Raw genomic sequence first — 24,295 nt, 5'->3', positions numbered from 1 at the left:
TACGATGGGTATAGCGGGATATGGGCGAAATGTAGGCAATTGGGATTAGCTTCGGGGTTTTAAAAAAAAGGGTGGCATGGACAAGTTGGGCCGAAGGGCCTATTTCCATGTTGTAAACCTCTATTACTGTATGATAAGGTGCCACAGGAGGTGTCAGGGCGACTGATAAAAGACTTGATCAAAGGGTAAGTTTTAAAGCAGAGAAGAGAGGTTTGTAGGAGAAAATTCCAGAGCTTGAACCTTGGCTACTGAAGGCAGTTCATGTTTCATCAGAAGGAACTCTTCAAAATGCAGTAAATGAAAATACAACAGAACTTACTCCAACTTATAAATCAAAGAAAGGATTTAATAAAGAAACATTAATACCCCAAACTCGGAGCCTCACCCTGGGCCACTCCAAGCTACCCTCAATTTTACATAGTTCCTTATTTATAGTGAATCAGCTGGTCAGCTCTGTACATCACTCTGTAATTGGTTCCATGGTTTACTGAGTCAGCTGACCCTTGCATCTTTTTCTATTGGTCATATTGCAGCCAATATAAAGTTGTCACCGGTTACATTCTAAAGGTTGTGAGATTATAAACTGGGCGCATTCTTGGCCGTCTGTGGTATGTACTGCCTGATAGTCTGTTCCTTTTGAAGTCGGTGGAGCTGAAGATTGGGTAGGGCTTTTAATCAGTACCCAACATGATACGATCTGTCTTGTCTACAACCACCCATGATGAATTTCTACCCCACTGTCCTAAAATCGCAGTGACTTATGTGAGCAGGAGCTGATCTCAAAATCAGGCTTCTCCATCAGAATGGAACCCATTACCACAAATATGACACCTTCCACAGCAGGGGTAACTATTTCAGTAGTTATATTGAACAATGTATAGTTTTCAAGTTGAATATATATATGAATACATATTTGTGTGTTAAGTATGGCGATGAAGGATTTCATTTTGGTTTTGTGTGTGAACCTGGGTGGACTGTTTTGAGTTTGTTTGTTTATGTGCATTTTAAATCAGGCTTTACCATCCCTGAAGTTAAAGAGATGGGTTAAAAGGCATGTTGCGATCCCAGCTGATGTTATTACTGGCAAGTCAGATTTCAGGGTGGAACCCCATTTAATAGATGCAAACTTTTTTTTATTTAGAAAAATGGAGGCTGACTACTACAGAGAGTCATATAGGCTGCTGATGAACTTTAACAAGAGAATAAAACTTTTATTAAACAAAAAGCAATGAACACTGATACACAACTCCTTCACTCCAATTATATCTTTGCAGATATATACAGACTGTAAGGACTACAAAAGTTACAAAATCTGTCTTATACTCTAAAAGGTTCTCAGTAGGTACACAGTCCATGTAGCTAAATGGAAAAATGTAGTCAGGTACCCCATGCTCTGAACCCAAGTGGCAGAAACCTGCCAAAACAACTCCAAAGGATTTCTCATCAATCCCCCTCAGACGCATGTCACAGTGTGAGCCAACTGGTCTCAATGGAACTCTATCTTCCATACAAGGATTTGCAAGATCTGCTCTTTAAGAATGTACCTTGGAGTTTTCTCCCAAATAACACTTTCTCTCAGTTGTCTTCACCAATAATCCACTTCCAGTGTTTCAGCCTCTCCTTTTAATGTTCTTCTGCCCTGGAGCACCAAGTGCATTCAAGCTTCACCTTGCATGCAATGTAGGCCAGACCATGTAAGGATGGCAGATTTCCTTCCCTAAAGTAGATTAGTGAACCAGATGGGTTTTCCCAACAATCGACAATGGTTTCATGGTCATCAGTAGACTGTTAATTCCAATATTATTTATTGAATTCAAATTTTACCATCTGCCTTGGTGGGATTTGAACCTCTGATCTCCAAAGCATTCCCCTGGATCTCTGGAATAATTGTCCAGTGACAAACCACGACGCCACTGCCTCCCCCCCAGTGCAAACTGTTTTCTGCTTGCATGTGGTCTCTCTGTTGGTAGGCAACAGCCCAGCTTTTTATACTGAGTAATTCCTTGAGAGTTGTAAAGCACCATTAGAATGCAGGTATCTTTTAAAGTGGAACAAAATTCCAGTTTCCTTAGTTTGTATTTCTATTTGTTGTGTTTAAGTTCAAAAGGAAAGCTAAAACTTTAACTTAAAGCTCAATGCCCAACTCACAGAATTACAAATATAGGTTATGTAATACTATGGCCAGAATTTTACCACCCCGCCCGGCACAAGAATCGGAACAGTCGAGAGGTAGACCATGGAAAGGTCCATCGACCTCGGGTGGGATTATATGGTTTCGGGACAAGCGAGATCGCAAAGCCCCACCCATTATCTATTTTGTAACTGTTTAGAGATTCTGGGAAAATAACAAACCACTGAATAGAAAAAAGAACTTTACTGTTGCTTTGTGATAAGAATGTCCAGGGACACAGATACAGGAAAAAGACAGAAGAATGAGCTCAGAGTGTGCCAGAGGTGAAGACAGGGATTTTCAGCTGTCTGAGGAGAAAACATTACAAGGCTATTGGAACATTAGTTGATTGAATAGTCAATTATAGGACTCAGTAAAGTGATCAGTTTACTGGGAGACTGAGTTCAGAGTGTGATTTTGGAAAGCTCGGAAAGAAATACAAGTAGACTGTTTGCAACTGTGCCAATCTCAAGTAAGACAGAAACCTTGGTGTTAAGATGGGAGTCAATCTTCACTGTTTTAAGTGTATGCTGAGATATTGTTGGGCTAAGAGAATAGTGTGAACTTGGAGCATTTCCTTGTGTTTTTATGGAGATCCTTTCAACCTTTTCACATGGTGAAATATAGTTCAGTTTTCTTTGTTTAAGATGCATTTTGTTCTTTGTGTTAAAAGCTCATCAGCAGACTCCTGTGAATTTGTTCAGTACCTTTCTAAAAAAAAGTTAGGATCTATCAATGCAGGTTTGACTCTGGGATCTGATGTGTCCAGGATTAACATCAACTGGGATCTGTAACACTAATTAAGTGACAATTGAAAAAGTGTTACAGCCTAATCATGATCAGCTGCTAGCTTTTATTCCAACAAACAAAATCACAGGAATTGCACATTTCAAGATTACATGTTTCTGAAATTTAATAAGTGCACCAGAAATGGATATGTTGCTTATTTTTCCAAAATATTATCCCTTCTTCCATGCTCTGCTGAACCTAATCAGAGTATTGCTGAGGCAATATACCAACCCATTTTGATCGGCAAAAAACTTTTTAAAAATATCAGTGAAGCATTACAAATAAAGGTTCCTGAAGATTTTTTTAAAGCAATCAAAATTAAATCTTTTTTATTAAGTCCAAAAAGCTTATCTGCCAAATATTGAGCATTGGTTTAATATATTCCATCTTTAGGTACAAAAAAATTTTTCTGCAGAACTCATTTCACCTTGATCGTGAATTTTGCTCCTCATTTAACATAAATATGGAAGCTATCTCTTTGTATTCCTGCTTTTATCCTTTAAGCACTGAATTCCAATCACAGCCTGACAGATGCGAAGCACTTTGCTGCCATCCAGCTCTCAAACGAATCACAAGGGAAATGTATGAGAGAACAAAATGACATTTCTTCATTGATATCACCTCTAGACCAGACAACCCTGCTTCACACCACATAAGTGTCTCTATTATATATTGGCGACTGCATGTTTGGAGATATTCTCTGCTTTCTTTGTTTCTGAGTATTTGGGGAATATATATCCCTGAGTCATACAGAAACCACATCAAAGGCAGCTGAACCACTTGTTAGGGAGATTGCCACATGACTGGTGTACCCAGGTACAGAAATAATTAGTATTTATCAATGAACTATCAATCATTTACTTCCTACCATTGACTTAGCAATGTCCCATCATGGGGTCACTTCCTTAGGCTTTATCCTATCGTAGCTTAGTGAATTGCTGACAGGATTAACAATGTCTCATTCTTAAAGCTCACCGCTTTGAGTCTTTGAACTCAATAGCATGATTGACAGTTCTGCTGAGTGTGACAATATCTCTTTTGATCTTCTTGGTCCCAGTTTGGGCTTCAGAACAACGGAAGGAAATATGACTGGGTCTGTTAACATTGTTTGTTCAGGCTTCTCACTGTGCAAATGTAGGGGTAGAGGGTAACAAGACATTTATGGGTGATAGAGTTTATCGTAAACATTCTCCTCTAAAGTGAAAAGGGTTTACTGTTGAGAACTGTTAGAAAACCAGGGCTTGCTCCAAACAAGACTAAGTTGATTGAAATCTGCATGGTTTAATTTTGATTCTATTAGTCTTGTATCTGAATAAACTTGTTAAATTTGTTGAATAGATACAGCACTTCAGAATGTTATGTATGCATCAGTTGCAAATAAAAGTGTGCATAATGAAATCTGAATCTTAACAATGATGGAAAGCATTCATTGTTGACTATTAAGCCAGTTACTTTGCTGATAACTTTATGCTTTAGTTCAGAATGAGTAGGGATGGACCCCTGAAAATTGGAACTTGCAAGAGGATGAAATGCAACTTTGGTTGGAATGTAGCGGACCAGCTATATATTACCGCCAAATTTTCCTTTTCGTTGAAGCTAATAAAATCAGAGTGATTAATTCATTGTCATCCAGTCTTTGTCCCTACCAAAATTGAATTTTACTTCAAAAGTAGCTCGAGTTCGCCCCAATCATGGGATGGGTGTTCAAATTTTAAAGCTATATAAATTGCAGGAGCCAAGTGGCGAAATGATCCAGCCCTACAAAGGACATGACCATGAGCTTGAACTAGCACATTGACTTGTGAAAGCTGGAAAGGCTTAGACCAGAAGCTGCAAAGCAGCAGAATAGGTTCAAGGATGGCCAGATTGAAACTGTCACCATTGAACTCCCAGGGAAGCTAAATGACAAGATTGATGAGCTGAATCAATCAGACCAATTTAGAGCACTGTACAGAAAACCTAAATCCAATCTTGTTGGCAAGATTTAAAGAATGGAATCCCATAGATCGATTTTTAAGAGCTTCTAATTTGCCAGGCCTTAGGAACCAGAAGCAGCAGTCGACAAATCAGCCCTTTGAACCTTTCCACCATTCAGCATGATCATGGCTGATCTTGTATCAGTCTCATCTCCATCTTCCAACCCCTACCCATAATCCTTTATCCTGCTACTCATTAAAAACCTATCTATCTCCTCCTTAAATTTGTTCAGTGCTCCAGCACCCACTGCACACTGGGGTAAAGAATTTCGTAGATTCACAGCCCTTGGGGTGAAGTGATTCCTCCTCATTTCTGTTTTAAATCTGCCACTCCCTAAGTCGAAAACTATGGCTGCTCATTCTAGAATGTTCAACAAGGAGAAACATCTGCTTTACATTTACCCTGTCAATCCCCTTTAGCATCTTATGGACCTGAATTAGATCTCCCCTCATTCTTCTATAGTCCAGAGAGTAAGGACCTGAAGTTCTTCGTAAGATAAGTCCTTCATCCCTGGAATCAATCTCGTGAACCTTCTCTGAACCACTACTGATGCATTTATGTCCTTCCTCAAATCAGGGGACCAAACTCTTCACAATACTCCGTATGCAATCTTGCCAGTGCCCTATACAGCTGTAACAGCACTTCCCTACTTTTGAGTTCTATTCCATTAGCGATGATCCCAAAATTCCATTTGCCTTTCTTATTACCTGCTGCACCTGCATACTAACTTTCTGTGGTTCATGCTGGAGGATACCCAGACCCCTTAGCATTGAAGCATTTTGAACTGGCTCTCCATTTAGATAATAAGTTGCTCTTCTATTCCTCTGACTTAAATGGATTATCTCACACTTACCCACATTAAATTCCATCTGCCAAGTTTTGGCCTGCTTGTTCATGGATGATGTACATTCAGGATTTTCTGGGGAAGTTAGACAGCAAGGTAGCACATGGGCGGCACGGTGGCACAGTGGTTAGCATTGCTGCCTCACCGTGCCAGAGACCCAGGTTCAATTCCAGCCTTGGGTCACTGCCTCTGTTAACATTCTCCCCATGTCTGTGTGGGTTTCCTTTGGGCACTCTGGTTTCCTCCCACACACTCCAAAGATGTGCAGGTTAGATGGATTGGCCATGGTAACTCACCCATTAATGTCAAGGGGACTGGTAGGGAAAATACATGGGGTTACGGGGATAGGGCTTGGGTAGGGATTGTTGTTGGTGCAAACCCGATGGGCTGAATGGTCTCCTTTTGCACTGTAGTGACTCTATGATTCTATGATATCACTGGCCAAAATTTTTATAGAATCTTAGAATGGTACAGCAGAGAAGGGGACCATTGAGCCTGCTATGTCTGTGCCTCTCTGCAAAATTAACTCAGTTAATCCCATTCAACATTTTCCCTGTAGCCCAGTAATTCCTTTCTCTTCAGATAATTGTCTAATTCTCTTTTGTCTTTGTTTTTTTTGATTAGGGTGAGCATAAAGTCTTTCGCTCCAGGTATGATGCAGTTGACCCATTAACAAACTTTTAATCTAAGCAAAATTTATTTAAGAACACAATTAAAGATAACAAGAAGAATTAGTGAAACTTTTACCAATTAAAATACTTAAACATGACATAGTATAATTCTTAACAGCTATTTATCTCTATAGTTCTAATTTGAGCAATATTCCCATAGACGTAAATCCTACTTCAGAAGCAATTAGCACCAAAAACCAGTATGCTCACATAGATGTGTGATTTGCAGCCTTTTAACACCCCTGGACAGAGGTCCAGACAGATACTTGTCTAATAACTCTTACACAGCAGAATCTCAGAGAAAGATCCACTTTCAAACAGATGAATCTCAGAGAGAAAGATTTATTTCCTGGCAGATTCTAGTCTCCAAATTCAGAGAGAAAAAGAGAGGCACTGCTGTCTAACAACTCCAAGCTTCTTGGCCTTTTGGCTAAGATCAAGAGTAGTATCGACATGCTGTGCTTGGTTGAAGTCATTAGGTTACATTTCAGCTTCATTTGAAGCAATTTTTAAAAGCAGCATCTTGGCCTTTTGGCTAAGATACAAATGAGATCAAGCCTTGGAGGAGGAGCTATGCCTACTCCAATCAGCTTGGATCATGTAGATCAAGCCCAAGACAGGAGGTGAGAGCCCTGTCTTGTCAGTTTGGATCGGGAATGTCTCAACTTGTTGAGACTCTAAATTGGACTTGATTGGATTGAATTGGAATAAAAACAAAAAAAAAACTCCAAGCAGCATCTAACTTGAATATTATGTGTTAGCCTAGCTCCACCCAGTCACGATTTGTTCCCTGTTAATCGTCCTAAACAAGCCCTACTCTGCAAAATTCCTGGGAGTGCACTAAAACCAGCAGTACAGCATTAGTTCAAATTAAAACAAACATTCTTGCAATTAAGAACAATTATGCTGCTGCAGTAACAGTAGAGGATGCTGGTTATAGACCCAGTTAGAACAGACATTAAAAAAAAAATACTGCACAAGGTACATAACTCAGATAAACTTCTTATAGGCAGTGTTATCATGTAGGGTACATTGGAAATTTGCTTTGCGATGTCAGTGATCTATGGAAATAATTCTTGTCTGAAGTGCGTTCAGCTGCAGCAAGTGCATGCATAGAAAGTTTAGAAAGTGGAATTGTCAATGATTCATATGCCGTATAACAGAGGATGAGAGGAAACTCTTTTGCGATGTGCATGACCTGATTTGGTACTTGATGGAGTTAAGTACAAGCTAGTGTTAGCTTGGCATACTTCCTGAGATTATTCAATTTCTTGTGAGCCACCCACTTCCCCACCCTCCATATATTTGAGTATCATCTACTATGACGCTTATCTGCCAAGCACACTGTTACTTTCCTTTAAGGAAAAAGCACTAGGATAACAAGGTCACATCGCCTTTGCTGCACTGAATCCATTTGCATCCCCCGAGCTCCATATGGAAGTGAGGATATTCTCTCCCTTTGTTCAGTCAGATTTCAACCTCCGCCCCACAATAACAAAACAACCCCGTAATGTAACAGTCGCAGCTGTGTGCCATTCCCATGCTTTGGTCTTTAGGCATAATCCAAGCTGGGAGGTTGCCATGAATAGTTAATGATGCCAGCTATGGAAAATACCACACAGCCGGCTCATCACATTACTGCTCACCACACTGCGGTCTCACACTGGAAGCAGGGGACACAATAGACCTACGTGTGAGGATAATAAGTATCACAGGGGTGAGGGTCCTGTATTTGTGAGGCAGAGCAATCTGTGAATGGAGCAGTGTTTCTCAGGCAATTCTCATTTTGTTTTATCCTGAATTGGTTCCTCTGCTACATGTCTCATTAATATTAAGACATGTTTTAGTATTTCTAAGTGGGTTTTTACTGTTTTTAAGATGAGGAATCTTATTCTGTGTACTTGCTACTATTTGTAACATAACATCAAAAGTAGACTGTAAATAATGTCACAGTTAATCTCCATTGAAATCCTGATGGTGGAACTAACCCGGAAAAAAATCTCCTTAGAGAGTATACATAAAATGCTCAATTATCACCGTCACCTTCTCAAGGGCAATTGAGGATGGGCATCAAATGCTGAATTTATGCCTGTGTGCTTGGAATGCTGTAGAGAAACGATATGCAAGTAACAATGTCACCATGGTAATGATTTAAGTTGTGATTATGCCATTTAAACTAAAAGTTTAACAATATATTGCAGTATTTAAGCTTCCTCTGGAGGTCCCCAGCATCACAAATGCCAGGCTTCAGCCTATTTGATTCACTCCATGTGATACCAAGGAATGGCTGTAGGCACTGGTCATTGCAAATGCTATGGGCACTGGCAATATTCTGGCAACGTTACTGAAGACTTGTGCTCCAGAACATACCATGCATATAGGCAAGCTGTTCCAGTACAACCGCAACACTGGCATCTCCTAACAATGTGGAAAATTGTACACAAAAAGCAGGACAATTCCAACACGGTCAATTACTGCCCCATCAGCCTACACTTGATCATCAGTAAAGTGATGGAGAGGGCCATCAACAGTGCTACCAAGCAGCACTTTTTCACAATAACCTGATCACTTTGGATTCTGCCGGGATCACTCAGCTCCTGACCCTATTACAGCCTCGGTTCAACATGGACAAAAGAACATTTGACCAAGTTTGGTATCCAGGATCCCTTGCAAAACTGGATTCAGTGGGAATCAGGGGGAAATCTCTTTGCTGGTTGGAGTCATACCTAGCACAGAGGAAGATGGTTGTCATTGTTGGAGGACAATCATCTCAGTCCCAGGTCATCATTGCAGGAAGATTTCACCCAAGGCCCAACCACACTCAGCTGCTTTATCAATGATCTTCCTACGATCATAAGGTTCAGAAGTAGGGATGTTCACAGATGATTACACAAACTTCAGCACTATTTGCAGCACCTCAGATTCTGATGCAGCCCATGACCAAATGTAGCAAGACCTGGACAAGATCCAGGCTTGGGCAAGTGCCATGCGTGTCACAGAATTGCCAAGCAATGATCATCTCCAAGAAGGGAGAATCAGACTATCACCCCATGACATTCAATGGTATTGTCATCACCAAATCATACATTATCAACATCCTGGGGGTTATCATTGACATGAAGCTGAACTGGACTAGCCATATAAATACTGTGGCTACAAGAGCAGATAGGAGACTGGGGATTCATGGTCAGTAGCTCACCTCCTGATTTCCCAAAGCCTGTCCATCATCTGCAAGGTATAAGTCAGGAGTGTGGTGGAATATGCTTCACTTGCCTGGATGAGTGCAACTCCAACAGCACTGAAGAAGCTGGACACCACCGAGGCAAATGGAGAGTATTCCACCACATTCCTGACTTATGTCTTGCAGATGATGGATAGGCTTTGGGGAGCCCACTTGATTGACACCCCATTCACAACCATTTAATCCCTCCACCACTGAGGCACTGTAGCGACCATGTGTACCATCTACAAGATGCATTGTTGCAACTCACCAAGGCTCCTTCCTTAGACTGCACTTTGCAAACCCACTGCCATCATCACCTAGAAGAACAAGAGTGGCAGGTGCATAGAAACATCACCATCTGGAAGTTCCTCTCCAAACATGGAAGTCATGGACTGCAGTCATTCAAGAAGGCAGATCATCAGCACCTTCTCAATGGGCAGTTAGGGATGGGCTGTAAATGTTGGCCTAACCAGCAATGCTCACATCCCATGAATTAATTTTTTAAATGTTGTAGCATAGTTGGGCTTTTCCAGAAGACCTCTGGAGAGCAACGATCCTCTGACAGAGTATGTTACTCAGGCCCTCTCCCCCACCCTATCCCTATAACCCCACACATTTCCCATGGCTACTCCACATAACCTACACATCTTGGACTCTCAGGGGCAATTTAACACGGCACACCTAACCTGCACATCTGTGGGGGAGGGAACCGGAGCACCTGGAGGAAACCCATGCAGTAAATATAATAACTTTCAATGACCAAGTATGATAACTTGTCTAAAGCTGAACGTTCCCTACCATTTGTGGGCAGAGAAATGGAGTTAATGTTTCAGGCAAGTGACCCTTTTTTGGTTCTTCAGGTAAAGTCATTAACCTGAAACTTTAACTCTTTTTGTCGTTATCTGGGCCTGCTGACCATTTCTAGTATTTTCTGATTTTGTTTAAGATTTCCAGCCCCTATGATAACCTTTGTCACCCTGTGTAGTTCTACCTTTAACACAAAGAAAGTAAAAATCATTCAGAAATCTGTGCAAGTGAAGTTAATTGGAATTTTCAAGACTGAAATGTATAGACTACTGTTTAATAAATGAAGAAAGTTGGCTTGATGGAAGTTGAAGTTTGGATGAACCGTAATTAAATAGAAGGACCTGACCACCTTATTCCTGTTCCAATGTTCCATGTTTTTCTAAGTGACAGCAGGTAATATGTAAAAGAGACTATCTAGGGCAGCATGGTGGAACAGTGGTTAGCACTGCTGCCTCACAGCGCCAGGGACCCGGGTTCAATTCCAGCCTTGGGTGATTGTCTGTGTGGAGTTTGCAAGTTCTTCCATATCTGCATGGGTTTCCTCCAGGTGCTCCGGTTCCCCCCCTCAACGGATGTGCAGGTTAGGTGTGCCATGTTAAATTGCCCCTGAGAGTCCAAGATGTGTAGGTTATGTGGAGTAGCCATGGGAAATGTGTGGGGTTATAGGGATAGAGTGGGGGAGAGCGCCTGAGTAACATACTCTGTCAGAGGATCGGTGCAGACCCAATGGGCCAAATGGCCTCTTCTGCACTGCAGGGATTCTATGATAAAGACAGTGCTCAAAAATGGTTACCAACCAGTTTCATGAAAATGGCTGATTAATTTTTGTTTTTAAGTTGTTTTTGATAAAGTCTCTCATGCATGAAGGGTTAACCTTCCTCTCTCCTTAGTTGTCCATCTTATTAGCATGTAGCCTTGATGTTAAAATCTGTTTTATTCTTTTCAAGGTGAGATATGACATTGCTGGGACGTACCCAGTGTACTCATCATTTGTAAAATTGAAATCCTGATGGGTAGGACTAACTCAAAAGATCTTAGAAAGTATACACAAGATGCCCCAATCATCACCTTGCTTTTGGCATGTAATATGCGTGAGCACAGCATGAGACATAAGAGAATGAAGCCAAGCTTATTGGCATGTGTTGAGCATCAATCCCCCACACTGTTCTGTTCTAGTTTCAGGGATGCAAGGCTGATGGTGGCACCAGTGTGCGTTTATGATTTGTACCAGGCAACTGCTGTTTCTGTGACAGAATTTTAAGGACACGAATTAAAGTAGCTTGGTAAAAGCTCTGGCAGTCATTGCAGCAGCTGACAAAACTGTCTGCAATTGCAACCAACTGATTCAGGCACAGACAACAGTTGACGATTGTATCTGCGTCCAGTCGGACATAATGACTGCTCCTTGTTAAAGCTGCAAGCATTGACCCAGCATCCAGTGGGCATTATTGTTCAAAAATAACTATGAAAAGTATTCCCACCTTCAAAAAGACGTCACTGAAAAGCCCCCTTTGCAAATGAGGCCCCAATGAACGTCCCTATCCTGGGTGGCATGGTGGCATAGAGGTTAGCACTGCATTGCGCCAGGGACGCAGGCTCGATTCCCCGCTTGGGTCACTTCTGTGCGGAGTGTACACATTCTTCCCTTGCCTGCGTGGGTTTTGTCTCAGTGCTCCGGTTTCTTCCCACAGTCCAAAATATAAGAACAAAGAACAAAGAAAATTATAGCACAGGATCAGGCCCTTCGGCCGTCCAAGTCTGCACCGACCATGCTGCCTGACTTAACTAAAACCCGCTACGCTTCCAGGGACCATATCCCTCTATTCACATCTCATTCATGCACTTGTCAAGAAGCCCCTTAAAAGTCACTACCGCATCCATTTCCACTACCTCCCCGGCAAAGAGTTCCAGGCACCCACCACCCTCTGTGTAAAAAATCTGCCTCATACATCTCTTTTAAAACTTGCCTGTCACACCTTAAACCCATGCCCCCAATAATTGATTCTTCCACCCTGGAAAAAAGCTTCTGACTATCCACTCTGTCCATCCTGTAGGCTTCTATCAGGTTTCCCTTCAACCCCCATCGCTCCAGTGGGAACAAACCAAGTTTCTCCAACTTTTCCTCATAGGTAATGTCCTCCATACCAGGCAACATCCTGGTAAATCTTTTTTGTACCTTCTCCAATGCCTTCACGTCCTTCTGGTAGTGGGACGACCAGAATTGAACACTATATTCTAAGTGCGGCCTAACTAAAGTTCTATAAAGCTGCAACATGATTTGCCAGTTTTTAAACTCGGTGCCCCAGCTGATGAACGCAAGCATGCCGTATGCCTTCCTGACAACCTTCTCCATCTGCATTGCCACTTTCAGTGACCTGTGTACCTGTACACTCAGATCCCTTTTCCTATCAATACTCTTAAGGGTTCTGCCATTTACTGTATATTTCCTATCTTTATTAGACCTTCCAAAATGCATTACCTCACATTTGTTCACTAATGGAAAGTATAATTTGTTTCCCATTGTAGGAATTGTTGCTGTTCTCTTCTGCGGGATCACTCAAGCTCATTACACCTACAATAACCTTTCTGATGAAGGAAAAATGAGAACCAAGCAGGTAGGACATGCCAACGACAACAGCCACAACTTGTATTTATATAGTGCCTTTAATGTAGCAAACCATCCCATGTCAATTTGCAAATTACGAAGCACAATTTGGCATTGAGCCACAAAGTCAATAACCAGAAAGTCAAAGGTTAAATGTCATCAGTGAAAGTCTGGCGGGGAGATGAGGATTTTTTTTTAAATTGAGAGAATGGTCAGAATCTGGAATGGCCAACCTCACAAGGTGATGGCAGTTGATGCCATAGTTGCTAAAGGCAGTGAGGTGGATGTTTTTGATTTGATTGGATTTGATTTATTATTGTCACATGTAATGGTATACAGGAAGTAGTCGAGGACAAAACATTGAATATATTCAAGAGGTAGCTAATTATAGCACTTGAGGCGAATGGGATCAAAGGTTATGGGGAGAAAGCAGGATTAGGCTAATGAGTTGGACAATCAGCCATGATCGTGATGCTTGGCAGAGCAGGCTCAAAGGACCAAATGGCCTCTTTTTGCTCCTATCTTCTATGTTTCTATGAAGTGTTGTTTCTTGCGCTCTATACAGACAAAGCATACCGTACATGGAGAAGGAAAGGAGAGGTGCAAAATGTAGTAACACAGTCATATTAGAACATAGAACAGTACAGCATAGTACAGGTCCTTCGGCCCCCAATGTTGTGCCAAGCTATATCCAATCCCAAGATCAAGCTATCCTACTCCCTACCATTCTGCTGTGCTCCATGTGACTATCCAATAACTGCTTGAAAGTTCCTAAAGTGTCCGACTGCACTATCACAGCAGGCAGTCCATTCCATATATCAGCCATTCTCTGAGTAAGTAATCTACCTCACATATCCCTCCTGTATCTCCCACCATGAACCTTATAGTTATGTCCTCTAGTAACAGCTACATCTACCCGAGGAAATAGTCTCTGAACGTCCACTCTATCTATCCCCCTCATCATCTTATAAACTTCTATTAAGTTGCCATGCTAAAGAGAAAAGCCCCAGCTCCTTCAACCTTTCCCTGTAAGACCTACCCGCCAAACCAGGCAGCATCCTGGTAAATCTCCTCTGCACTCTCTCCAATGCTTCCACATCCTTCTTATAGTGAAGTGACCAGAACTGAACACAATATTCCAAATGTGGTCTCACCAAGGTCCTGTATAGTTGCAGCATAACCCCACGGCTCTTAAACTCAAAACCCCTGTCAATAAACGCCAACACACTATAAGCCTTCTTCACTGTCCTATCCACATGAGTGGCAACCTTCAGAGATCTGTGGATATGAACACCAAGATCTTTCTGTTTCTCCACATTCCTCAGAACCCTGCTGTTGACCCTGTATTCCGCATTCAAGTTTGTCCTCCCAAAATGAATCACCTCGCATTTTTCGGGGTTAAACTCCATTTGCCATTTTTCAGCCCAGCTCTGCATCCTATCAATGTCTCTTTGCAGCCTACGAGAGCCCTCCACCTCATCCACTACTCCACCAATTTTGGTGTCATCAGCAAATTTACTAATCCTTCAGCCCCTTCTTCCAAATCATTGATAAAAATCATAAATGGCAGAGGACCCACCACTGATCCCTGTGGTACACTGCTGGCCCCCAGTCTGAAAATTTTCCCTTTATCACCACCCTCTATCTTCTATGAGATAGCCAGTTACTTATCCAATCGGCCAAATTTCCTTCTATCCCACACCTCTTTACTTTCTTCATGAACCTACCATGGGGAACCTTATCAAATGCCTTACTAAAATCCATGTATACGACATTAACTGCTCTACCTTCATCTACACACTTAGTTACCTCTTCAAAGAATTCAATCAAATTTGTAAGGCAAGATTTACCCCTCACAAATCCATGCTGACTATTAGGGTGCAGAAAGAGATCAACTTAATATGAGGTAGGTCCATTCAAATGATGACAGCTGGGAAGATGCTGATCTTGGGTTGTGTATTTGAGGATGATGAATTTACTTGGGTGGGAGGCAAAATGCAAAGATGTAGGATTAAACACGACTGCTCTTCTAAAGAGCCAGCATTGGCAATGTGGGCCGAATGTTCCCGTCCTGTGCTGCAAGTCCCTATGATTCTATCAGATGCAGCTGTTAGGCTGTTCTAATTGAATGACAATGCCCTTTTCCTTTTACTGACATCAGTGTTGCAGGACAGGCCTGACCCATTGAGCTTCCTGTGCCGCCAGAGCAATGGTACATTGGAGGAAGCAGCAGCACTGAGGAGGAAATGGATATCAGGCAGGATCGGGGTGCATGGATGAGATTGCGGTCTTGAAATCACAGCCTATTTTAGAAATAAATTGTGAGGCTACGTGGGAACGTTTCTGTCTTGGATTTTTCTTCACGATACAATTGTTTTTATAGATGAACCAGAACGCTGCCCATACAAAGAACAAAGAAAAAAACAGCACAGGAACAGGCCCTTTGGCCCTTCAAGCCCATGCTGTTCATAATGCCCTAGCTATACCAAAAAAGAAACCTTCTGCCCTTACTTGGTCCGTCTCTCTCTATTTCCTCCTTATTCATGTACCCATCCAGATGCCTCTTAAACATTGCTAATGCTCCTGCTTCCACCACCTCCTCTGACATGTATCATGTGGGTTCAGATTGCAGATATGGACTATAATCCATTTGGCGTCATGATTCCATTTGGATCCTTTTAGGACAATATACATGGTTGCCAAAGCAACAGGTCAGATTTATATTGTTACTGGAAATAAAGGCAATTGAATACTGAGCAAAACACAACCCTCAGTGATAGTTCCATCCTCCACTAAAAGCCTTTCGGGTTTGGCGTTGAATTTGTGTTTTTCACTTGGATCCACAAGTGGAAGCACTCATCACAAATTCATTTAACTTTGGACCTTCAGAGTTGTCTCCATCCTGTCTATCTGTGCTGTATTTGAGCACATCGGGAACAGTGGCCCAAATCTTCCATTCAGAATCGGAACACCTATTTCTGCCATTGATCAAACAAAATAATCCCCAGTTACCTTCCTCCTGTTTTTTTTTTGGCAACCTTCCAATGGTGGATCCTTCCAAACTGACAGGAAACCCCAGAGACATCAGGAATGGAAATCCATGTAGAAGCCACATCCCTTCCTATGGCTGTTATCTTCTGCTAAGAATTCAAGTATTCCAAAGCTTCTTGAAAAGGTACAGAGAGAAGGTAAGGGGGTGGTACTGGTGAGAGGGTAGTAAGGTGGGTGAGGTAAAGGGGTAGAGTAGATGAGGGGATGGGATGGGTAAGGGGGTAGGGTTAATAAGGTAAGGCAGTAGCGTTGGTCAGATGATAGGTGAGCAAAATAAGTGGATAGGCAGTGAGGTGGCAGCTGAGTAGGATGGTGAAGTAATGGTTGAGGAGAGTCAAGTGGTGAGGTCAAGCTGGCAGAGGGGATCATGGGGGATAGTTGGAGAGTCAGAGGAGAGTTGAGTGGTTGGCGGGTGTAGTTGAGGGTGTCAGGAAATGGGAAAAGATACCCTGGAGTTCGACTAGAATTTTTCTGTTTAGCATTTTCTGAGTAGCTATCAAGGGAAGTAAGTTGTTACTGTCCAGAGTCTCCAACTCTCTATGAAAGTTGAGATGTTTATGGAGAGTCCTGGGGATTAGGGAACTTGTCCATCAGAAATTCAGATTTTCTTAGCAATTCCACTGGAGTGATCGTGATGGTGATGGACATGGTAGGGGTTATGATAGTGATGGTGATGGACATGGTAGAGGTTATGGTAGTGATGGTGGTGGTTATGATAGAGATTATGTTGGTAATGATGATTGTCATGGTAGAAGTTGTGGTAATGATGGTGATCCTTCATGCTGCTGTCCAGATATTTCTGGTGATGATAATAAAAGACAATGAGGTGACACCAACTGTAGTAAGTCATTGACAGCATTAACCTCCTTTTCTTATTCATTTCTACGAAAGGCAAAATGCTGTGCAATAAAGCAAAATCAGCCATCAAGAGAACTAATTCACAGAATAGTTTCACAACTGTTGCAATGATTTTGATTTTTCCTTTACTATAAGTCAATGGATACCATTACTTCACCATTGTTTCTAAAAGTTAGCTTTCTATTGGTACAGCTGAAATGCCTCAGAATTCACTTCGTAAATGGGGATATCTGGCATTTACCAGATGATGCACCCCTGGGAATAAGAGTTCATCCATGATGTCTGTAAAAGAGCAGAGAGCAGCTGTTCAGGGAGTTCCCAAATCCTTTCGAATAGGCTCCACTATGATTCAATCAAAGTGAAAACTTTGGCTCAAACTTTGAGATGGATTTGAATCCTGATCACAAAGTAGACAGGCGAATCACTGAGCCTCCGGAACTGATCCAGTCATTAGAATCATAGAATCCCTGCAGTGGAGAAAAGACCATTCAGTCCATCGAGACTGCACCAACTCTCTGACAGAGTATCTTACCCAGGCACCCTCTTTCCCTGTAACCCCACACATGTACCACTGCAAATCCATTTAAGCTACACACCTGAGACACTAAAACACAATTTAGCATGGCCAATGCACATAACCTGCATATCTTTGGACCTTGGGAGGAAACCGGAGCATCTGGAGGAAACCCAGGCAGAGACGGGAAGAATGTGCAAACTCCACACAGGCAGTCAACCAAGACCGGGAACTGAACTCGGGTTCCTGGTGCCATGAGCCAATGGTGCTAACCACTATGCCACGTGGCTGTCCACCACTGTGCCACTAGAACCACTCGTACGTTTATAGTTTGAAACCATTTGTACAATATCACCAGCTACTTAAGCACAATGGAAATTGCCCCATTTATGTTGTGAGTCACACTCTGTAATGGACTTTTTCATTTAACGTGAGTGTGTTTTAAAGGTTGCTGCTTCTGGTTTTGCAATACGTGAATAACATGTCTCCCAGTAACCGGGGGAAGATCTGCATGTTTTTACTTTCAGTACTGTCCTTGGAGGCAGCACAGCCACTGGAAGTGACAGGTGACAGCACCTTGCTCAGTAGTGTGTGTCATCTCCAACAGCAACAGAGCTACCTCTTGTACCTGGCACTCTGAAAACTGGTAATGTCAATGCAGTTCCAAATAAATGTGTGCCGACAAGCTGACTACATCATCCCACCCCACCCCTGTCACTTCCCCTAAATTGTTCCAGCTTCTTTTAAACTGCGGATAGCTTTGTCTCTGAGGGTTTCTCTGTGAGACTAAGTGAAGTCTTCAGAAGCAAATTAGGAGAAGTGCTTTATAGCTACTGTGATTTTCAGCCTGTGATCAGCGAATCAGAGCATCTGCAATGCTGCTGAAATGAATGAATGAGCAAAAAGATTTACATCCCTGTAGAGAGGGGTCTTGCTATTTCAGCAGCACGTGTGCTCGTTCTGCTGTTCCCCAAACTGTGTCACTGACATCCGCAGTCTCTGCTCCATCTGCCAAGCTGCCCAAACATTTGACGTGCATGTGACATTGTCAATCACAGTGATGTCTGGGAAATAATCAAGTGCAGAAGAGTCAAACCAAATGATAGTATATAAATTAGCAGCCTCTTTTTAATCATTGGGCCATAATTTGTAGTCAAATTAGCAGCAGAGTAGAGAGGTGCTGTTGCAATTGTATGGGGTGTTGGTGAGACCACGTCTAGAGTATTGTGTCCAGTTTTGCTCTACTTATTTGAGGAAGGATGTGGTGGCATTGGAGGCAGTTCAGAGGAGGTTCACCAGATTGATTCCGGGGATGAAGGGTTGTCGCATAAGGAGAGATTAAACAGTCTGGGCTTGTACTCACTGGAATTTAGAAAGATGAGAAGCATCGATGTATATAAAATTTTAAAAGGGATTGATAAACTAAATGTAGACTAAATATTTCCTCTTATGGGGAAATTTAGAACAAAAGGTCACAGATATAGATTGAGAGGCATTAGATTTCGAACAGATGAAGAGAAACTACTTCTCACAGAGGGTGGTGAATTTGTGGAAGTCGCTGCCCCACAGCATGGTGGAGTCTGAATCGTTGAATGGATTCAAGAAGGAGATAGAGATATATTTTTTAATAAAAAAAAAGGGATATGGGGAGGTGTGTTTGAGATCAGCCATGATCTGATGGAATGGCAGAGCAGACTTGAAGGGTTGGATTGCCTATTTCTGCACCTAATTCCTATGCTCCTATGTTCCTATGTTCAAAGCTAATTGTGCTTGCTATAAATGCTTATAAAAATATTATAGCCATTTCAAACTCCTGTACTACTTCTTGTTGCATCCAAACAAGCTAAAACCTTCTTTTAAAACTTAAGCTCTTGAACTTTGCTTTCTGTTACTGCTTTCTCCCATTCTGTCTTGGATGTGTCCCTGTTGTGAAATGCCGCCATGATGTGGATATGCCGGCGTTGGACTGGGGTAAACACAGTAAAAAGTCTGACAACACCAGGTTTCAGTCCAACCGATTTATTTGATAGTAAACTCACTAGCTTTCGGGTTAGCCCCTTTGTCAGGTGAATGGAGAGTTCTGGCCTCAGACAGAGCAGATAAAGCACAGACAGTTTACAGTTTCTTGATTAGAATGCGAATCTTTACACCTAACCTGCTGTTCAAGTCTTAAAGTGGCTAACAATGTGAGTGGAAGGAGCACTGATCACAGGTTAAAGAGATGTGTATTGTCTCCAGACAGTACAGTAAGTGAGGTTTTGCAAACCCAGGCAAGTCATGGGGGTTACAGATAGTGCGACATGAACCCAAGATCCCTGTTGAGACCGTCCTCATGTGTGCGGAACTTGGCTATCAGTCTCTGCTCAGCAACTCTGCGCTGTCGTGTGTCGTGAAAGCTGCCTTGGAGAATGCTTACCCGAAGGTCAGAGGCTGAATGCCCATGACCACTGAAGTGTTCGCCAACAGGAAGGGAACAGTCTTGCCTGGTGATTGTCGAGCGATGTTCATTCATCCGTTGTCGTAGCGTCTGCATGGTCTCCCCAATGTACCATGCTTCGGGACATCCTTTCTTGCAACGTATCAGGTAGACAATGTTGGCCGAGTTGCAAGAGTATTTACCGTGTACCTGGTGGATGGTATTCTCACGTGTGATGATGGTATCCATGTCGATGATCTGGCATGTCTTGCAGAGGTTGCTGTGGCAGGGTTGTGTGGAATTGTGGTCACTGTTCTCCTGAAGGCTGGGTAGTTTGCTGCGAACAATGGTCTGTTTGAGGTTGAGTGGTTGTCTGAAGGCAAGAAGTGGAGGTGTGGGGATGGCCCTGGCGAGATGTTCGTCTTCATCAATGATATGTTGAAGACTCCGGAGAAGATGTCGTAGCTTCTCCGCTCTGGGGTCCAGTACTTCGTCCAGTACTTCCCCGGAGCGGAGAAGCTACGACATCTTCTCCGAGTCTTCAACATATCATTGATGAAGACGAACATCTCGCCAGGGCCATCCCCACACCCCCACTTCTTGCCTTCAGACAACCACGCAACCTCAAACAGACCATTGTTCGCAGCAAACTACCCAGCCTTCAGGAGAACAGTGACCACAATTCCACACAACCCTGCCACAGCAACCTCTGCAAGACATGCCAGATCATCGACATGGATACCATCATCACACGTGAGAATACCATCCACCAGGTACACGGTAAATACTCTTGCAACTCGGCCAACATTGTCTACCTGATACGTTGCAAGAAAGGATGTCCCGAAGCATGGTACATTGGGGAGACCATGCAGACGCTACGACAACGGATGAATGAACATCGCTCGACAATCACCAGGCAAGACTGTTCCCTTCCTGTTAGGGAACGCTTCAGTGGTCATGGGCATTCAGCCTCTGACCTTCGGGTAAGCATTCTCCAAGGTGGCCTTCACGACACACGATAGCGCAGAGTTGCTGAGCAGAGACTGATAGCCAAGTTCCGCACACATGAGGACGGTCTCAACAGGGATCTTGGGTTCATGTCACACTATCTGTAACCCCCGTGACTTGCCTGGGTTTGCAAAACCTCACTTACTGTACTGTCTGGAGACAATACACATCTCTTTAACCTGTGATCAGTGCTCCTTCCACTCACATTTTTAGCCACTTTAAGACTTGAACAGCAGGTTAGGTGTAAAGATTTGCATTCTAATCAGTAATCTGTAAACTGTCTGTGCTTTATATGCTCTGTCTGAGGACAGAACTCTCCATTCACCTGACGAAGGGGCTAACCCGAAAGCTTGTGAGTTTACTATCAAATAAATCGTTTGGACTGAAACCTGGTGTTGTCAGACTTTTTACTGTGAAATGCCGCGACATTCTGCTGCTTTGAAGGAAATGGAAGTTTTGCATTTTTTGTCCTGCATTCATTTTATTTGTAGACAGAACAACTGTCTCAGTAACATTTGTAAATACTTGTCATAGAGGGAGTGCGGCGAAGGTTCACCAGATTGATTCCTGGGCTGGCAGGTTTGTCGCATGAGTGGACACTGGGTCAATCGCACCTGTGTGCACTGGAGCTAAGAAGAATGAGAGGGGATTTCAATGAAACATCTTGAATTCTCATAGGGCTGGACAGACTGGATGCAGTGATAATGTTTAGAACGGAGTTGAGGAGGAACTTCTTCACTCAAAGGGTGGTGAATCTCTGGAATTCTCTGCCTGTTGAAGTGGTGGAGGCTGCCTCGCTAAATATTTTTAAGACGCGGGTTGATGGGTTTTTGATAAGAGAGGGGATTAAGGGTTATGGGGAGAGGGCGGGAATGTGGAACTGAGCCACGACAGATCAGCCATGATCTTATTGAATGGCGGGGCAGGCTCGAGGGGCTAGATGGCCTACTCCTGCTCCTATTTCTTATGTTCTTATGTTCTTATGTTTCTTCTGATTGGGAGGTCTAGAACAAGAGCAGCAGGATGGCGCAGTGGTTAGCGCCGCTGGCTCACAGCACCAGGGACCTGGGTTCAATTCCCAGCTTGAGTCACTGTCTGTGCGGAGTCTGCACATTCTCCCTGTGTCTGCATGGGTTTCCTCTGGATACTCCAATTTCTTCCCACAGTCCAAAAGACGTGTTGGCCATGCCAAATTTTCTCTGTGTACCCGAACACATATCAAAGTGTGATGACTAGGGAATTTTCACAATAACTTCATTGCAGTGTTAATGTAAGTCTACTTGTGACACTAATAAATAAAAATCTTAAAAACTAAATGGGTCACAGTATCAGGATACTTGAAGGTCATTTAGGATAGAGATGAGGAGAGATTTCTTTACTCAGAGGGTGGTGAATCTGTGGAATTCTCTACCACAAAAGACCGTTCGTGCCAAGTCACTGAGGAAAATAGCTAGATTGCTAGACTCTAAGGGTTTAAAGGAGTATGGAGAGAGCATGGGAGTCTGGTGTTGAGATAGAGAACGAACCATGATCATACTGAATGATGGAGCAGGTCTAAAGGGCTGAATGGCCTACTTCTGCTCGTATTTTCTATATTTCTATATCAGTACAAAAAATAAGGCATATGCAAAAATCTTCAGCCAGAAGTGATGAGTGGATGATCCATCTTGGCCTCCTCTGGAGGTACCCAGCATCACAGATGTCAGTCTTCAGTCAATTCGATTCTCTCCACATGATACCAAAAAACTGAAGGCACTGGTTATTGCAAAGTTAATGGACCCTGATAATAGTCATAGAATCCCTATCGTGCAGAAGGAGGTCATTTGGCCCATCAAGCCTGCACCCAGGTGCTATCCCATAACCCCACATATTTACCCTGTTAGTCCCCCGATGCTAAGGGGCAACTTAGCATGGCCAGTCAACCTAACCCACACATCTTTGGACTTGGGAGGAAACCAGAGCTCCTGGAGGAAACCCATGCAAACGCAGGGAGAATGAGCAAACTCCACATAGACAGTGACCTAGGGCTGAAATCAAACCCAAGTCCCTGGTGCTGTGAGGCAGTATTACTAACCACTGTGCCGCCCGTATTCCAGCAATAATACTGAAGCTTATGCTCCAGAACCTACGCGCCAAGCTATTCCAATACAGCTACGACAATGACATCTCCCCACAATGTGGGAAAATGCACAGGTATGTCCTATACACAAGAAACAGGACAAATCCAACCCACCAATTACTGGCCATGAATCTAATCTTGATCATCAGTAAAGTGATAGAAGAGGTCATCAACTGTGCTATTAAGTGGCAGTTGCTTAGGAATAAACTACTGACTAACATTCATTTTGGATTCTGCCAGGATCACTCAAACCCTGACCTCATTACAGTCTTTGTGCAAACATGGACTAAAGGGCTGAATTTCAGAAATGAAGTACACTGTACACAACTCTGGTGCAGCCGCACTTGGAGTACTGTGTGCAGTTCTGGTCCCCACATTACAGGAAGGATGTGGAGGCTTTGGAGAGGGTGCAGAGGAGGTTTACCAGGATGTTGCCTGGTATGGAGGGGAGGTCCTATGAGGAGAGACTGAGGGATTTGGGGTTGTTTTCGCTAGAAAGAAGGCGGCTAAGAGGGGATCTTATTGAAACATATAAGATAATTAGAGGTTTAGATAGGGTGGATAGTGATAGCCTTTTTCCTCGGATGGAGAAAGCTAGCACGAGGGGGCATGGCTTTAAATTAAGGGGGGGTAGTTATAGGACGGATGTCAGGGGTAGGTTCTTTACCCAGAGGGTGGTGAGGGATTGGAATGCCCTGCCTGTTGCAGTTGTAAATGCGCCTAGTTTGGGGGCATTTAAGAGATCCGTGGATAGGTTTATGGACGAAAAGGGATTGGTTTAGATTAGTGGGTCATTGTTTTTTAACTGGTCGGCGCAACATCGTGGGCCGAAGGGCCTGTTCTGCGCTGTAATGTTCTATGTTCTATGTTCTATGTTCTAAGTGAGAGTGACTTTTCCTTGGCATCACGGCACCATTTGACTGAGTTTGACATTAAGGCGCCCGAGCAAAACTGGAGTCAATGGGTAGCAGGGAGAAAACACTCCACTGTGGGAGTCATATGTATCATAAAGGAAGGTGGAGATGTTTGTTGGAGGTTGTTCCAGGACATCACTGCAGATGTTCCTCAGTGTAGTGTTCTAGGCCCAACCATCTTTAGCTGCTTCATCAATGACCTTCCTTTCATCAAATGGTCAGAAGTGGAGATGTTGGTTTTGATTGTGCAATGCTTAGCTCCATTTGCAACTCATTAAATAATAAAGGAGTCCATGTCCAAAACAAGCAAGACCTGAACAATATCCAGG

The 24,295-nt window shown here is 42.9% G+C and overlaps 1 protein-coding gene across 2 annotated transcripts in view; it reads left to right on the top strand.

The window, feature by feature from the left end:
- Nucleotides 1–24,295, top strand: part of LOC145341104 (sodium/hydrogen exchanger 9-like) — a 384,640-nt gene that overhangs the window by 154,258 nt on the left and 206,087 nt on the right. For both annotated transcript variants that reach the window (XM_080185958.1, XM_080185959.1), the window contains exon 9: nucleotides 13,008–13,096. In XM_080185958.1, coding sequence (XP_080042084.1) covers nucleotides 13,008–13,096 — 89 coding nt within the window. The remainder of the gene's footprint in view (nucleotides 1–13,007; nucleotides 13,097–24,295) is intronic.

This window comes from Carcharhinus amblyrhynchos, chromosome 3, assembly GCF_965287045.1.
Source record: "Carcharhinus amblyrhynchos chromosome 3, sCarAmb.v2.hapA, whole genome shotgun sequence".
Lineage (NCBI taxonomy): Eukaryota > Metazoa > Chordata > Chondrichthyes > Carcharhiniformes > Carcharhinidae > Carcharhinus > Carcharhinus amblyrhynchos.
Note: the sequence above shows the minus strand (reverse complement) of the source record. Positions and strands in the feature narration are given on the sequence as shown.